Source organism: Epinephelus lanceolatus, chromosome 11 (assembly GCF_041903045.1).
Source record: "Epinephelus lanceolatus isolate andai-2023 chromosome 11, ASM4190304v1, whole genome shotgun sequence".
NCBI lineage: Eukaryota > Metazoa > Chordata > Actinopteri > Perciformes > Serranidae > Epinephelus > Epinephelus lanceolatus.
The window spans coordinates 41,164,387-41,180,881 of record NC_135744.1 but is presented as its reverse complement, the minus strand read 5'-3'; the positions used below and the strand labels follow the sequence as shown (position 1 = coordinate 41,180,881).

Below are 16,495 nucleotides of genomic sequence, written 5' to 3'. Positions count from 1 at the left end.
TGAAGCCTTTTGACACGAAACTGTCACTGCGCCACGCTGGATCTGTCGACACCCCCCCCTGCTGCGCCGCCACACCCATCTCAGCACAACTCGGTCTGCCAAGCTACCAAACTGAGCGCACCTCGGGTTGCGCTGCTCGAAACTAGCTCTGCGCGGGGTTCGCCACCCTGCGCCGCACCGGGAAACTAGAGGCCAATATCTCAAGAACACCTTGAGGAAATTATTTTTAGATTTGGCACAAATGTCTACTTGGACCCGAGGATGAAGCGATAAGATCAGGTCAGGGTCACTGTGACCTTGCATCCATCTCATTCTTGTGAACGCGATAACTCAAGAACACTAAAGGTGAATTTCTGCAAATGTGGCACAAATGTCCACATGGACTCAGCGATGAACTGATTAGTATTTGGTGGTTGAAGGTCAAAGTCACTGTGACCTCTCAAAATTTGCTTTTGGCCAAACTCAAGAATTTATACACTAATTATGACAAAATTGCACAGGAATGTGTAATAGGTTGAAATAATGAAGTGAAGACATTTTATAGCCAAAAGGTCAAAGGTTAACTTTACTGTGACATCATAATGTTCTGCAGAAACCCCTCTCTGCCTATCACTATTATTGTCATGTCTCAGAACAGAAGGAGACATTTGCTTAGTCACTGAATTGGTGACACTTGTCTTGGGTGTCCACCTCTAAACTGTTTTTACAGGCATGGATGTAAACTGTAACTGCAACTAGACTGGTTCTTGGTTTTAGTCTTTTTTTCTAGTTTTTAAACTTAAGTCTTTGCTTTATTTGCACAATAATTGAAGTACAAAAACGACTCTATTGGGGTTATGTGGTGGACTGTTTCTTGGCCCTAAGCAGTTGCCACCATTGGAGAAGTAGTCTGGCCCGTAACCTCTGTAAAAGGGCAACATTTTAATGTGTTAAGCAAACAAAATGTAACGTGTTAATTAGTTAACTAATTAGAGGGGCTGTTAGGTGCATGTTGTTAACTTGTTGACAGAGTCAGGTGAGCTGTTTCCCCGTTTACAGTTTTTGTGCTAAGCTAACCTTCTGCTGGCTGTAGCTTCATATTTCTGTCACAGACATGAGGGTGGTATCGATCTTTTAATCTAACTCCATCAGAAAGGAAATAACAGTGTTTATCAAAATGTCGAACTATTCCGCTTTCTCTGATTAGTGTTGCATAAATACATTTAATGTGATTCCCAGCTGTGTTTGGAGGAGAGTGGGAGTGACAAACAAAGACAAACTTTGCAGCGTCCTCCAGCTGTGTTGCCCTCAGCATGTTCAAACAAAATGTAAAATGACAGCAAGCCTCATTAAGCTTTGGGGTGTTCACTGGATCTGCCCTTCACAGTTTCAGAAACTCTAGATATTGAGCTGAACAGCGAGGTGAACCATTGGAATTGATCTAAATTATTAGTCAGTCATCACATAGGCTAATTAATTGACAGTGCTCTCTGAACATCTTTGGTGTCAGACTTTTGGTCGGACAAAACAAGACTTCTGAAGACATGACCTTGGACTGTGAGAAACTCTAAGGGATGTTTTACGTCATTAGTTGCAACCTTGGAATAATCTCCACTAATTTCTTGTTTTTCTGTGTTTGCTTCAGCGCGAGGAGGAGGTAAGGAAGGAGGAGGAGAAGAGGAAGGCAGCAGAGGAGCGGCAGCGCTTCGAGCAGGAGCGAATGGAGCTGGAGAGGAAAGAGCAGGAGAGCCGAGAGCAGAGGTACCGCGAGAGAGAGAGGCAGATCGAGGAGCACAGGTGAGGAACAGATATACCAACACTCAACATCATGCTCATAAATACAAAAAAAAATCGATTTCAAGAAAAGCATCTGCAGAGAATTCTCCTACAAAACAATAAGGCAATTTGCAAGCACTGCTAACACGCAGATCACAAATGACAGCACTACATCTCACAGTTGATTGTTGCTTGTAATTTGCATATAAATTTGCCCTGCAGGGGATTTGTATGCTCATGCACTAACTGCATTTTGTTATGTTTTGATTAGTGAAAGGTGTCAAAATCAGCAAGAGAGTAAATGATCTCATGTTGCAGATTTATTGAAACAGGACCCTGACTGTTAAACTAGCCTGAGTCATGTTCCCCCAAACCATCCTCGGACTAAGATGATCATAAAATCCATCTTACATGGATTTTCTTAAGCCTAAAGGAGCTATTTGTGACATTCAGAGCATATGTATGATTCAGCGTCTGGGCGAGGGATTGTCTGGACACAGTTTTTAACATGGCGGTGGCTGAGCTGCTAGAAGCTAACGTTGCTAACTCCATAAATAGCGCTGAACAACTGCAACAGTGCTGACAGAGCTAACATTGTTAATCAGGGAAGAAATGGGATTGTGGATGCTACGCTTCTGTGAGGACGCTGTCCTGATATCAGTGGTAACCAGCGAATAAGCACAGAGCAGGGCGGTAGCGATTAGCTGGTCAGTGGGACACATTCACAGGGACTCACATGTGGCCGGACCAGCTACCACAACATCAGAGAGAGAAGCTCGGATGACAACACACACAGAGAGGGCCTGACTGAGTACTCTGCTCAAGACTCCATTACTCCACTATATTTTTACATACAGTTGCAAATGGTTGTTTGCTGCTATGTTAATGTCCTGAATATTGCATACAGCTCCTTTAAGGGGGCGATCACACAGAAATGAGACACTAGAGATGTGGACGCTTCAAAGTCGCTTGAAACGCTGGAAGCGCTTATTCAATGCGCGTTAGCTACGGCCATCTGACGCTAAAAAAGTTGAAAATATTTTAATTTTTCAGCGTCTACGCGCGTCTAAAAAGAAGTGTCTAAAAAGAAGCGTCTACAAAAACGCGCATCCAAAAAAGACGCCGGAAAAACGCCCGTCTAAAAAGACACTTGAACGCCGGTCAGACGCTCCGTATCATAGGAAAACAATGGTTTTACTGGCGTTGCATTTCTAGCATTTCATCTCATTGTGATCGCTCCCTAAGAGGTGTTTCACAAAAGCATTGTGACTGAAGGACCCCTCTAACCAGTCCTTACTGCCCCCTCGTACACACCAACCCAATGGTCGGATGTTGGTAAGTGTCGGGCCATTGGTTGGTGTCCGTCGCACAAGTTTTTTGTTGCATGTCCGGCATTGTCGGCCCGTTTTTTTGGCCAATTCAGCATGTTGAATCGTGTTGGGGCCGGCGGCATTCATTGGTGAATAAATTCACTCTGATTGGCAGTTCAGCTCTGTGCAGAAGAAGAAAAATGGAAGTGAGGAAAGTAGACAAACAGATTAAGTCAAGAGAGCATTAGGTTGAAAGAAACTGTGTTGTCAATGTGCTAACTGGCTAACTAGCGTCTTAAAGCCGTCATGTCATTTCCCCTTTTGGATGATGAATACAGACTACTGCCACCTGCTGGTTTAGAGAGTTATTTATATACACAAGCGCAGAACTTTTGTGCTAGTACACCTTTGGCTGTAGTCTTTGTGGTGTGTTCAAGCGCAACTTTTTGGCCATGGCGCAAGCAAAGTGAGGCAATGCAACAGTTGGCCTTCGTCGCTGCTAGTTCTTTGATGTCTGTTTGGTGTATCTGAGCCTTAAGAGGCTCCATAACATGAGAAGGAGGAAGTTTTTTATTGTTTTTAAGTCTATGCTTTTATCACAAACACGGACATTCCTTGAATTATAGTTAATGTAAAAGGAGTCTGAATTTTAAAATCAGATAATAAGACAATAAATCTTTCTGTCATCATCATCCTCATTCCTCTCTTTTCTTTTTCTTTTTAATAGGTATGTTGTTTGTGACAGGCTTATATACAACAGGTCTAATAGAGATGTAATGACAGAGTGACATCTAAAACAGGTGATCTGCAAAATCATGAATCTTAGAGGAACAGTCACTGCCTCAGTTTAGGTTTAATATGTTTTAAAAAGTAACGTCTCCTCAAGCAGCAGCTGAATAACATTTTCTTTCTTAAACTTGAGCGTGACTCATAATCAAGCTTCATTTTAATACTGAACAACTCCAAGGTCTCAGGAGTGTTAAGTATTTTCTAATCTGTGTGTTTGTGTGTGTGAGAACAGGAAGAAGATGCAGGAAGAGGAAGAGGCCAAAGAGAGGTTGCGGAACCAGACCACCATAGTAAGTTTTTGTGTTTTTTTAATCTGCTGGTCATTAATTATTCAGTGCAGCAAATTCAGTGCCCAAACCAGTTTATATTCAGCTGCAGCACTATGTCTTGCTCATCCATCTCAATAGTACAAATATATACACCTCTGTTTTACTCCATAAACATACTCCTAGAGACACGTCTGTATTTTAGAAGTGTTTGGGTTTCTTGAATATGCTATAATATGCTGTGTTCAAACACAATGTGTTTCTGTTTCTGCTCCCTCTGCCCATCAAAGCATCACTTCTCAACCCAAAATATGATAAAGACCAGATTTGTACGCCTCTGGCTTTCTTCATCATTTCTTCGTCATGCTGCGACCTTAAAATGAAATCAATTTGTGTGACAGTGGGGTTTGTTTTTGAAGGAAGTGATTATACGCTGTGTGCTTTTTTTTTTAAAAAAAATAATAAATTAAAAGTCTGGCAGTGAGAGTGTTTTCAGTCTATCAGTGTGTGTGTGTGGTTTATTTTTCCCATCTTGCAATCAGCTGCCTGCTGCGTGGTAGCACAGCTGTGATATTTCAACTAATCTTCTGAACATCTTAATCTCTGTCCTTGCGTTGAGTTCACACACGCACACACAGAGTGGTTAGGTTGCCTTGCTCAAGGAACTTTAGGCATTATTTGTTACTGATGGAAGTGTGGAAGAAACCAGCATGTTGTCAATGACTGGGCTGCGTCCCCAAAGAATCACTCCCCGAGGAATCACAATCATAATTTTTAGTGGGGCTGCAACAAGAGAGCAGAGTGTCTAAATGACACTATACACCCCTTTTCTGTCTGATGACACATTGAGCTGTTTGTCCAAAGAGTAAGATTCACATGATACTATAAGCTACAGCATGGTGGTGCAGTGGTTAGCACTGTCACCTCACAGCAAGAGGGTTCCTGGTTTGAACCTTGGGGTGTGGGAGCCCTTCTGTGCAGAGTGTGCATGTTCTCCCTGTGTCAGCGTGGGTTTCCTCCAGGTGCTCCAGCTTCCTCCCACAGTCCAAAGACATGCAGGTTAACTGGTGACTCTAAATTGTCCGTAGGTGTGAATGTGAGTGTGAATGGTTGTCTGTCTCTATGTGTCAGCCCTGTGATAGTCTGGTGACCTGTCCAGGGTGAACCCTGCCTCTCACCCAGTGTCAGCTGGGATAGGCTCCGTTTTTTTTAAACTGGCTCTCTGTACATCAAGATTGTTTTTCTTTCATTAATTTTTCAGTCAGTCGACACTATAGTTTCTCTATAGTGTTGATCTTTGCTTCTGCACGTGATGTCTAGTGATTGAAGCAAATGCAGTCTCTATTGCCCCTTGCTGGTGGCATCTGATCATTCCCTTAAGTTTATGAACTGGATCTGTGATTTTCCTTTTACATGTTTTAGTTTCCCATCCTTGAATTACTGTTTTGCAGCTTGTTTTCTTTTTAAAATGTCCATCTCTATTTGTATTCTTCTCCTCCGCAGACAGCAGAGGCGAGCATCGAAGACCTTAACCTGGATAAGAAAGAGTCTGAGGTGGAGGTGAGTCTGATTGAGCACCTTCAAAAAATTCTGACCAAGTCATTTATCAAGTTTACTCTTATAAAGGATAGAAGCATATTTTTAATATATTCCACAATGAAGATATTGGACATTTTCTGCAGGATGAAGCTTTATGAATCATTTTCAAATCTTTGTTTGATCTTGTTTCTTTCCAGGAGGCAAAGGCCATCATCGCTCAGCGGTCAGGAAACCCTCGAGAGTTTTTCAAGCAGAAGGAGAGAGCCATGACCATCAGCGTCGACACCTCGCCCGTCTCCATCCACAGGAGCGGTAAACACTTTAAGAGTCAACTGTTATCTTGTATGCTCAGTTTACTCTCATGTCAAATTGAAACATATGAAAGAGTAGTACAAAACGACATACAAGGTTTTTTGAAGACCGGACAACAGGGCTGAAAGAGACTAACAACAAGGAACATCGAGAAGGAAAGCTGTCCTCATCTCTCCATCCACAGTGTTAAAAGAGGTTTAAAACCAGGACAGGAACGTGCTTTTATAACACAGTCACCACAGCAGTGAACAAACAGGAGTTGTCACATCCTAAAAATGCTATTTTTCTGTTTGTTTGTTTGTTTTTTTAAAGGCATTATTATTTTTTTACTCCAAAAACTCATGCAGATGAAGTTGTGACAAAAACAAGTCTTTAAACATCTGCCTCAAACAGTGGTGACACATCAAGTCGTATAATACTATTCTACCACATTTCAGAGGGAAATGTTGTACCTTTTACTCTACTACATCTATTTGACATTTAAAGGTACTACTTACTTTTTACATAAAAAAAACCATATGACATACTTTAAAAATATTATGCAGTGTTGTACGACTAGTATACCAAATGGTGTACAAAATACCTAAAATTAGCTCCACGCTGAGGAAGTACAACTTTTAAAAATACTCCTACATGAAACAGAATAATAAAATATTTAACAATAATAAAACACTTTGAAAGGTCTGTATAATTTGTACTTAGTACAGCACATATTGCTGATAACATTTTTACTCAAGTAATTTTGAATCAGGACTTTTACCAACACATCGGCCAGAATAAACGGTGTCATAGTACGTTTCTGCAAACCACAAATATGTCACACTTAGGTTTCAAATGTAGCAGATATATTGAAACTTTATGTTTCTTTATATTTTGTTTTTGTGACAACGCTTTGATTAATGTGTGCTTTGCTTTCGGCACAAAAACAACTTGGTAAGAATGAGGAAAAGATCACGTTTTGGCTAAAAATACCCATTTTTGTGGCACTGAACACGGCTGGAAATGTCCCAACATGTCGTTAAATTTACCCACTTCGGTTGTTTGTTGGTCCTAAATCAATCAATCAGTTTTATTTATAAAGCCCAATATCACAAGTAACAATTTGCCTCACAGGGCTTTACAGCATACGACATCTCTCTGTCCTTTGGACCCTCACAGCATATGGCCCTGACACACTAAGTCGACAGTCGGCCGTTGACCAAAGTCGGGCCGTCGGTGAGCGTCTGTCGGCCTAGTTTTTGCAGTGTGTCCCGCACCAGCTTTTCGGCCGATTGAACATGCTGAATCGGCGGCGGAGCTTGTCAGTGAGAGAGATCACTCTGATTGGCTGTTCAGGTTTTATTTCCTCGCCCCTGTAGCGAGTGAATCTGCCTGTAGTGAAACCGGGGCTAACAGGTGCTTCCTCCTCAGGCTCCACTTCACTCAGCTGCTCCACAGACCCGCTGCGTCTTCCCGCTTTAACCTGAATAATGAACGGGTCTAGCTGTGAGGCTAGCGGAGCGTTAGCCGCAGCATGACCGGAGTGAAGCACAGCCAGTTAGCCTCCGCTAGTCTCTGAGCTAGCCCCGGCTCTCCGTTTGGATCCAACCGGAGCACCGAGCCCTGGTTTGTTATTAAGGTTAAAGTGGGAAGAAGCAGCAAGTTTATCGGGCAGCTGAGTGAAGCGGAGCCTGCGGAAGAAACACCGGGACCGTCTGGATGTAATAGTCCGTGGAGGTGCTGCGGTGCTCAGCTGCACAGATAGGAAACCCCTCGGCTGATAGGATGTACCACTGTCTCACTCCGCTCTCTCTCACACAGGCGCAGAACGTACGTGCTACTTGGCCGTCGGATGTAGTCCGTGTAATGTGTTCAAATGCAACTGACACAGGGCGACATGAGGTGACGTAGACGACGCAACAGTTGGCTTTCATCGCTGCTAGTTCTTTGGTGTCGGTTTGGTGTGTCAGCACCTTAAGGAAAAACTCCCTCCCCAAAAAATGGTAGAAACCTCAGGAAGAGCAACTGAGGAGGGATCCCTCTTCCAGGTCGGACAGACGTGCTAAACTGTGGTCTGCTGCTGGCTGCTGCTTGGCAACTGTCTCGCCTAGGTGTCACGCCATCTATCATCCTCTCCTCCTGAAGAGAAAGTCAGCTCACGTATTAAAATCAAAACTACATGATTTTAGAAATGTTGATATGATAGTACAAATGTAGCGTATCAGTGGTTTGCAGAAATGTACAACGTACTAGTGAAGAATTTGAGCAAGCCTCCCACCTCTGAGTACAAGTACCTCAAAATGGTACACACTTCTTCAGCTGTTAATCCACCAAAGCTGCCAAGTGCAGGCATGAAAAGCATCAGTTTCCTGTCCTGCTTCAGTGTGAAGTCTGTGATGGAGAGATGACACATTTGGAAAAGACTCCAGGGGTGAAGGAGGGAGGCAGTGGGTGGGTGTGAGGGACCATGGCATCTGAATCATTGTTTGTCAAGTTCAACATGTCATTTATCACGTTCAACATCTCCTCAGCTGCTGCTTTCTCAGAATCAGACCCTAACCTTGTCATTTTCAGACATGCTTATTTATTACAAAAGGTTTCGGAGGAAGAATAAATGATCAAGAGGTTCACGTCTGTCTCACACGATGAAGGAGCCGACCCTGTAAAACCACAAGACAATCTCTTTTTCTCGCTGTTGGAAGGCTGCTGTTGAGCCTTGTGACAGATTTTTTTTATGGGGTTTTAACTTTGTTGATTATATTGTTGTGTGTTGTTTGTCATGACCCTGCCTCAGGCAGAGCCAAAGAAAGAGTCTTCCTTAATTATGTTTTTCATCCTTACTGTTACAGTTTAATGATGATTTTCTCACTAAAATCCCTTCGGTGTGTCCTCTGAGAGGAGAGGCTCAAAATGTTGATACTTATTTGTAACTAATTAACCACACATTCAGTGAGCGTCACGAGCAATAACAAGTCCTAAACAGACATGTCTCACTTCTCTGGCTACGTACAATCAGGCTGCATACAAGTTCTATACACTCTTGACTTCTGCTTCTTTGTGCACCTTTTAATTAGGAGAGGTAGTGCCAGAGATCACTACTTCTTGTATAAGCCGCCTTAAGGCTAGTTGGACCGACTATAGCCCTGTGTGAAAAAATGCCGCCTCCTCATGCATTTCAATGAGCCCCCTGCCAATGCAGAGAGCTCTGGTAGAAAAACAGAAGGTTGTCTGCCAAAAACAGGTGGACCAGGCTCAACTTTTACTGAAACGGAATATGATGTCATCCAGCAAAGGGGCTGCACTGGCTTTGCAAGTATGCGCAGGTGCATCTTCCTGGTAGGTTACTTTTTTAGATGTATACTATGCAGGATTTTCATACAAAAGACAGAATCTCGCTCAATATTAATTCATGACCCTCTGGCGGGAGACTCTGCCCTGTGCCTGTATTTCCTTATTGTCTCCCTATTCTTGGGATGCTTGGGTTGGCAACCAGGTGCCAGACCAAGAGCAGCAGGCATCTAAGAGACACAGTGCTGAAAAAATGCAAATATAAAAAGGTAAAATGCCAAACGAGAGTGAATCTGGGGTTGGCTTTTACGTTCATTTTTTGCTACCGAGTGTCTTTACAAACAGTCACACATGATCCTGCACAGTATTAGCTGGTGATTGGTGGAGGTTTTTGGGTCTGAGAGGAAGGTCTGCAGAGACTACTTAGAGCTACAAAAAAATTAAAAAGAGAGATTTGCAATTTGATTTGCAGTTATAATATTAAAGAAAAATGATCGACAGTAAAAGACAAATCCACTTTAATCAGGTAAGAAATATGACTTTTAGCAGGGTAAGTGCATCAGTCATGGAGCAATTAACATGCTATTTTTTTGGGGGGTTGGACCCTCATTATTTTGTAAAGCATGATAACAAACTCCCATCATGATGTTTTTTTTAGCAACTAGAAAAGACGCAGGAGATTCCTGCTTTCCACACACCAACATTTCTTCACTTTTCAGTGACTCAAAATTATTTTATTTTCTAGAATCCATTATTCAAAAACATGCATTCACTGGTTTCAAAGTAGCAGAAATGGAAGTTAAACACCTGAAGATAAAAAGCAACAAACTCCATCAGCATTTGATTTCTGCCTAACTGCGTGCTTTCTACAGCCAGTTTGTTTAAAGCCACACTAACCGCTTTTCTTTTCTCTCTTTTCTTCTTTCTTTCTCTCTTTGTTTCTTTTTTTGCCTTGCGGGTTTTCTTCTTCCACCTCTGCCTTCATCTGACCCCCATTTATGTTCACCATCCTCATCCCGTCTTCATTTATTTATTCACCCACTCCTCCACTCTGTGCCATCTTTGATTTCTCCATTTTGTGATACTTCGTGGAACGACTTTGTTCGTTTCCTCCTCTGGCACCTCTTCATGTGTCTGTCTTCTTCATGGGTTTCCACGGGACTCTCTGCCTTTCCCACAAAACTCTCTGCTTCTTACTTTTTCTTCTGGGGTTGAACTTCTGACTTCTCCTGCCTTCTGCTCTCCCTCCCTCTCCTGCTTTTTGTGGGTCTTGTCTTCCTGTCTCGTCCATCTTCCCCACATCACTCTGTCCTGGTGCGTCGCTTTGTGTCCTTGTTATATGTTTGTGTGGGTGTTTGAATCTTTGTGTCTGGGTGTGTGTTTGGCTGTGTGTCGTCCTGACCGCCAGGCCGTTTGGACAGCCCGTTCTTGAGGCAGCAGCACAGTCCCAGCAGCCCCAGTCCGACTCCCCCACTTCGGGGCGCGTCGCCCCTCCGCACCCCACCACACGCACGGACGCAGCCCGCCGCTGCAGCCGGTAGGTACAGCACATAACCGATAAACAGCAGAAGAAGAAGACAGATGGACACCAGCAGCTTGGTCGAACATCTCTCCTCAGACACGAATCCCCTCACAAACATGGAGAATGAAATAATAAAGATGAAATGACAGTAATGGAGCATGAAACTGCATGTGAACTCAAAATGTGAGCGATTGAATGTCTCTGAAGGCAGTGACTACATTTACATGCACACTAATATCCCAGTGTTGACTCTTATTCTGGTTTCGAGCACATCAACACAAAACACAAATGATCTCATTATTGTTATCATATACATTATTCTAACATCATCGTCACAGTTAAAGGACTTTAATCAATTGACTTTACTTGTGAGAAACCCAAGAGAGGTTTGGGATTAGATGATGTCCTTACATGAGGACCAGTGTCTCTCAAAACCAGAATAATGGCTTATCTAGGTGCATAAAACCAGGATACGATGGTTACATCAGGCCAGACATTAGAAATTATGGACAGGGAGACAACATTTTTCAAATTTAGCCCCTCATCTACACCAGTGGTTCCCAACTGGTCCTGACACGGGGTCCAGATTTGTCCTTAGTCATTAGTTCCAGGTCCACAGTTTAAAATATTCACCGTCATACTTGCATTTGGCCATGTTGTCAAGCTAGTTTGTTTCCTCTGTTAAAGGGAAATTTCGGTTTATTTCAACCTGTCTCCTATCGTCCTAAATTTGTTTGAAGTGACTAGTGACATAAAAATAATAGTTAGCATGTTAGCCGTTAGCCTAGATACAGCCGGGGCGCATAGTAGCGTCAGACCTGTTAAAACGTAAGTGAACAGGCAACCTTCAAGTGTAAAGTTAGTCCACTAAACAAGCTTTTTTCCACAAAGACCGCCTCATATCGTTAGGATAAATGTCAGAGAACATATAGAAAACGACATGTAAACGTGTTGTCTTACCTTATCGGTGTGCTGCCATGTTTGTTTACAATTTAGCTCTGCTTTCCAAAGTGCGGCCGAAATATATCTCGCGAGCTCTAGATAAAGCCCAGCTGGATACTACTCCAGGTGGAGGTGTCTCGTCCTCGGTCACATCCAGACCTTGAAAATAAGGCTGCAACAGGTCCCATTCCTTGCAACAGAGGCATTCCTCTTCTGTGGGCACTGGGGCACAGCATTCACAGGTACACCACCAATCTCCAGAGCTACGCAGCCTTGCAGCAGCCATTCCTCCTCTCTCGTCCTCTATATGTTGCACCTCTCTCTCTCTCTCCTCCTCCGTTCTTCAATTTCACGAAGCTCTTCGTCAGTGTATTCTGGCTCAAATAAATAAGGGCGGCCATCAAACTCTGCAAAATCAAATTCCTCCTCCACAAAGTTGAAGTCTGGCAAAAAGTCAGCCATTATTCTTTAAATCTTTCATAAAATAAATGAATGAACTTTTCAGGCTACTGTCCGGTTCTGCCTTCCAGCTGTTGCTGCTTGTTCTTGCGAGATTTCAGGCACGGTATGAGATCGCTGCTTGTTCTCGCGATATTTCGGCCGCGCTTTGGAAAGCAGAGCTAAATGGTAAACAAACATGGCAGCACACCGGTAAGGTAAGACAACACGTTTACATGTCGTTTTCTATATGTTCTCTGACATTTATCCTAACGATATGAGGCAGTCTTTGTGGAAAAAAAGCTTGTTTAGTGGACTAACTTTGCACTTGAAGGTTGCCCGTTCACTTACGTTTTAACAGGTCTGACGCTACTATGCGCCCCGGCTGTATCTAGGCTAACGGCTAACATGCTAACTATTATTTTTATGTCACTAGTCACTTGAAACAAATTTAGGACGATAGGAGACAAGTTGAAATAAACCGAAATTTCCCTTTAAGTAGCTGTCTGTTATTCACTCACTCTACAGAAAACGGCACTTCAAAATAAAAGCTCTGTGCTGGATATTCACCGTACTTCAAAATAAAGTGTGTTTTTTTTTTTTTTTTTACAAACTTGACACATTCGCGAGTCACTTGCGGCCCATTCAGAATGGACCCATGACCCACTTTTGGACCGCAACCCACAAGTTGGGAACCACTGTTCTACTCCCTCTCGAGCACCTCCTCACACAGGGATGCTAGTGTGCAGATAAAGTGAGTCTGTAAAATTTCCAATTTGAATTTGGGAAGAAATACTATATTTACTATAAATGTTGATCAGCTGAGACTTTATTATTTAGATTATAGAAAGTGTTTGGTTTCCACAATAAATTAACAGATCTAAATATTTTTTTTAAATGCCACAAAGGAAAAACACAGCGGTGATGCCTTTCCAGACAAACAGTTTGTCTCTATTTTAAGTTCACATGCATTTTCATCATTTTACTTTCAGCACTTCATTTTCGTAATCCACTTCACTCAGCATAGACACCTTCACACCCCACACATTTGCGCACCAACCTTTAAAATCACCTCCCCACAAATTTTACCCCCTCCGTTCCCTAGCACTGAACAACAACCTTCATCTCCCCCTGACTCCTTTATGTCACAATTTAAAGTAGTGGATTCTCATATGGAATAATTGTTGTTGAAGGATACGTTTGGTGCTATTTTATATTTTTCTTCTTGTCAACAAATCCCATAAAAAGACCCAAAACCACCAATAAATGGAGTCTTTGTGGAAAAAAGCTTGTTTAGTGGACTAACTTTGCACTTGAAGGTTGCCCGTTCCCTTACGTTTTAACAGGTCTGACGCTACTATGCGCCCCGGCTGTATCTAGGCTAACGGCTAACATGCTAACTATTATTTTTATGTCACTAGTCACTTGAAACAAATTTAGGACGATAGGAGACAGGTTGAAATAAACCAAAATTTCTCTTTAAGTACTGTAATTTCAGCTATCAGTTTTAATTTTGTAAGCACAGTCACAGGTGTAGCATTTAGCAGTAGCTTACAGCTTTATCAAACACAAAAAGCCAAATAAATGTAAGTACTGCAGTAATAAATGTGAAAGAATCCTTAGGTATCAAGTCAGAAAAGGCAAACCTGCGTGTTTTATTTTTAGCATTTTTTGCTAAATTTTAAAACGTTGAGGTAGTCACCATCAAACCTGTCTCATGGCTCACTTACTTTTTAGCTTAATGAGCTAACAGGCTAACACACGCACACAAGCATTTCACTAACTCCTAGTAGATAATAAAATGTCCTTTATGGCCGTAAACCATAAAGCTGTTTGTCGGTTTGTGTTACAGATGTCTGTCTTCCCTTCAGTCTTCATCCTTTAGATGTCGTCCAGTCAGCTGCTGGTGTTTAATTTTTGTTAATGTTTATGTTTTTTTTTTTTTTTCATGTTTTATGGTTTTAAATTAGCAGCAAGGTCATTTTACTTTTCACAGGGATGAAGAGCTGTTACTTACTAACTACAGAATCTCACTGGTTTTCTATCACCTCCTCTTCTAATCCTCAATCTCATGCCTCTGATCCTGGATCTGCATCACCTCCCTGCACACACACACACACACTCAACAACACACGGCTGCTTTTAATCCTGACCGACTGACCAAACTGTGAGTGTTTGCGTGTGAATGTGTGTATGTGATGTCGTCGAGCCGTCCGCCAGTTGTCATCGCTGTTTGTTGGCCTTTGACTGAATATGGATCTTTGCCCTTTGACCTCTGTGGAGCTGAGCTGGTTGCCATTCTGTTTAAAGACCATAGTATTGAATCTGTATGTTTTAGCCCATTAACTACAAGTGTAGAACACCTGAAATTACTGCCAGTGTTTTGTAGATTAACCTTTTTCTTTAAAAAAAAACGCAGTCATTCAAAACTTAAAGGAAAACTTCACTCATAAAGTAATAATTTCTATATCATTTACTTGTGTTACGTTGAATTGGTGAAGAAACCTTTGTTTTTCTCACGTGCCTCCACTGTGAATGAAGAATCCAAAAATGGAGAAAATTGGACTAAAGGGTGGCCGCGTTTAACAACAGCAAAACTATACCAAAACATCTATTTACAATCTCTCAAACAACTCATGCAGTAGAATCTGAGTTTCTCCAGTTTCTCCAGTCTATGCCCAGTACTTCCCCAACACATGCATTTTCACTAAAACCTTACTATTACATAACACTTCTGCATAACCAGTCTCATGCACTGATGAGTTATGCGTCCTGGGTAGCGTGTGCGTTTGAACTCTGCTCAGTAGAATGCACAAGCGAAGTTCAAAAGCATGCACTTTTCCAGGCACGCTACACATATGTGGAAAAGTTTAAAGTTGTAAATATCATCGTGCAAGAGTTCTGTGAGAGTTTGGAAACAGATGCTTTGATACAGTTTTGCTGTTACTAAAGTGGGCCCCTTTTAATTCAATTCATCAGGAATTTTCTCAATTTTTGGATTCTTCGTTCACAGTTTTATTAAAAAATTCAAGGTAAAAGAGTTATTGATAAACAAATGATCATTTTTTGGGTGAGGTACACCTTTTACTTTACAAATATGCTGTTGAAAAAGCATAGGCTGCAGAACATCGAAAAACAAGTTATAAAGATGGTAATTTGACTTAATTTCTTGCACTTAAAAGTAGGTGTATTCTCACACCAAATCAATACTGTAACGAAACATCAAGGCAACCCAGTGTTTTATTACCTTAGGTGATTTCTTCCTTCACACCAATACAATGGAAAAGGTTGCTGTTGCATTTGTTAAAGGCGCTGTATGTAAGAATGTGGCCAAAATGGTTACTGCACTCAAATTCAAAATACTGCCGTGAGTCGTGTCCGCCCCCCCCTCCCCTACAGATGTGAGGTTGCTGGACAGTGGCACACTGGAGACTGATTTGTTTGCCCATGGGCGGCTGCTGTGGCAGGGCTGCGTCACCGCGTCTTTGATCTTCAGTTTTCCAGCGGACCATTCGAGCAAGTGCGGCTTCTCTGCTGCTAACGCTGCTGCTGGGATACAGCGGAGGAGGAGCCGGCTGCTAATGCTATGTACCGGGACACTGCTAATGCTGCTTGCCGTGCTGCTAACGTTTGTTTCTCAAAAAAATCAGTCGGGTCGATGACCCACCTGCACATGGGCTACAATGTGTGATCGAAAATGAATAACAGTTGAAAGTATTTGAAATGTCCATCGCCGTCTAGCTATGATGCTAGTTAGCCAACTTTGGTTAAAGCTTACCTGTCGAGGAGAAGAGCAGCCACTTTGACATCCGATTTCAAATTCTTCTCCGCTTTCAACCGTCTCCACCGTTCAAAAGCATCTCCTATATAGACCCTCGCTTTGCCTCGAGTTTTGTCTTGGCGTTTTTGGGAATCATAACAAGGTCGTTTGGGTTTAGTCACACCGTCAGCCATTGTAGCTCAGTTGTAACTGTAACTGATGCTGAGACTCTACTGACTGCGTGACTGGTAGACGGCGGTGGGTGGCGCAACAGGCCAAAACACAAATTCAAAACATAAACATGATTTGCAGACCATAAAATTTTTTTTTAAATGCGAATATTCTGGCTGTACTATTGTTGTCGGTGAGATCAGTATGTTATATGAACATCATTCCTTAGTCTCTGTGACATATTAGGAGGATTTTACAACTATTTGCTTTAGATTTCTTACATATAGCTCCTTTAAAACCTGCCAACCTCTCTGAATAACTTACTAAAGTTAAGGTAGAAAACGTGTTGTTTGGGGTGGATCAACACTTTAAAAACAGATGAAATGCTTTTGAAAACAGCAATAATGTAGTTACTGGGCAAAAT

At 42.2% G+C, this 16,495-nt stretch overlaps 1 protein-coding gene across 4 annotated transcripts in view; it reads left to right on the top strand.

Annotated features, from left to right (window-relative positions):
* The window catches only part of dbn1 (drebrin 1), a 176,234-nt gene that overhangs the window by 152,574 nt on the left and 7,165 nt on the right, over nucleotides 1–16,495 (top strand). For 2 of the 4 annotated variants that reach the window (XM_033634148.2, XM_033634140.2), the window contains exons 7-11: nucleotides 1,625–1,776; nucleotides 4,087–4,144; nucleotides 5,624–5,680; nucleotides 5,857–5,971; nucleotides 10,647–10,775. In XM_033634148.2, coding sequence (XP_033490039.1) covers nucleotides 1,625–1,776; nucleotides 4,087–4,144; nucleotides 5,624–5,680; nucleotides 5,857–5,971; nucleotides 10,647–10,775 — 511 coding nt within the window. The remainder of the gene's footprint in view (nucleotides 1–1,624; nucleotides 1,777–4,086; nucleotides 4,145–5,623; nucleotides 5,681–5,856; nucleotides 5,972–10,646; nucleotides 10,776–16,495) is intronic. The other 2 variants (XM_033634164.2, XM_033634156.2) reach the window with 1 other exon arrangement.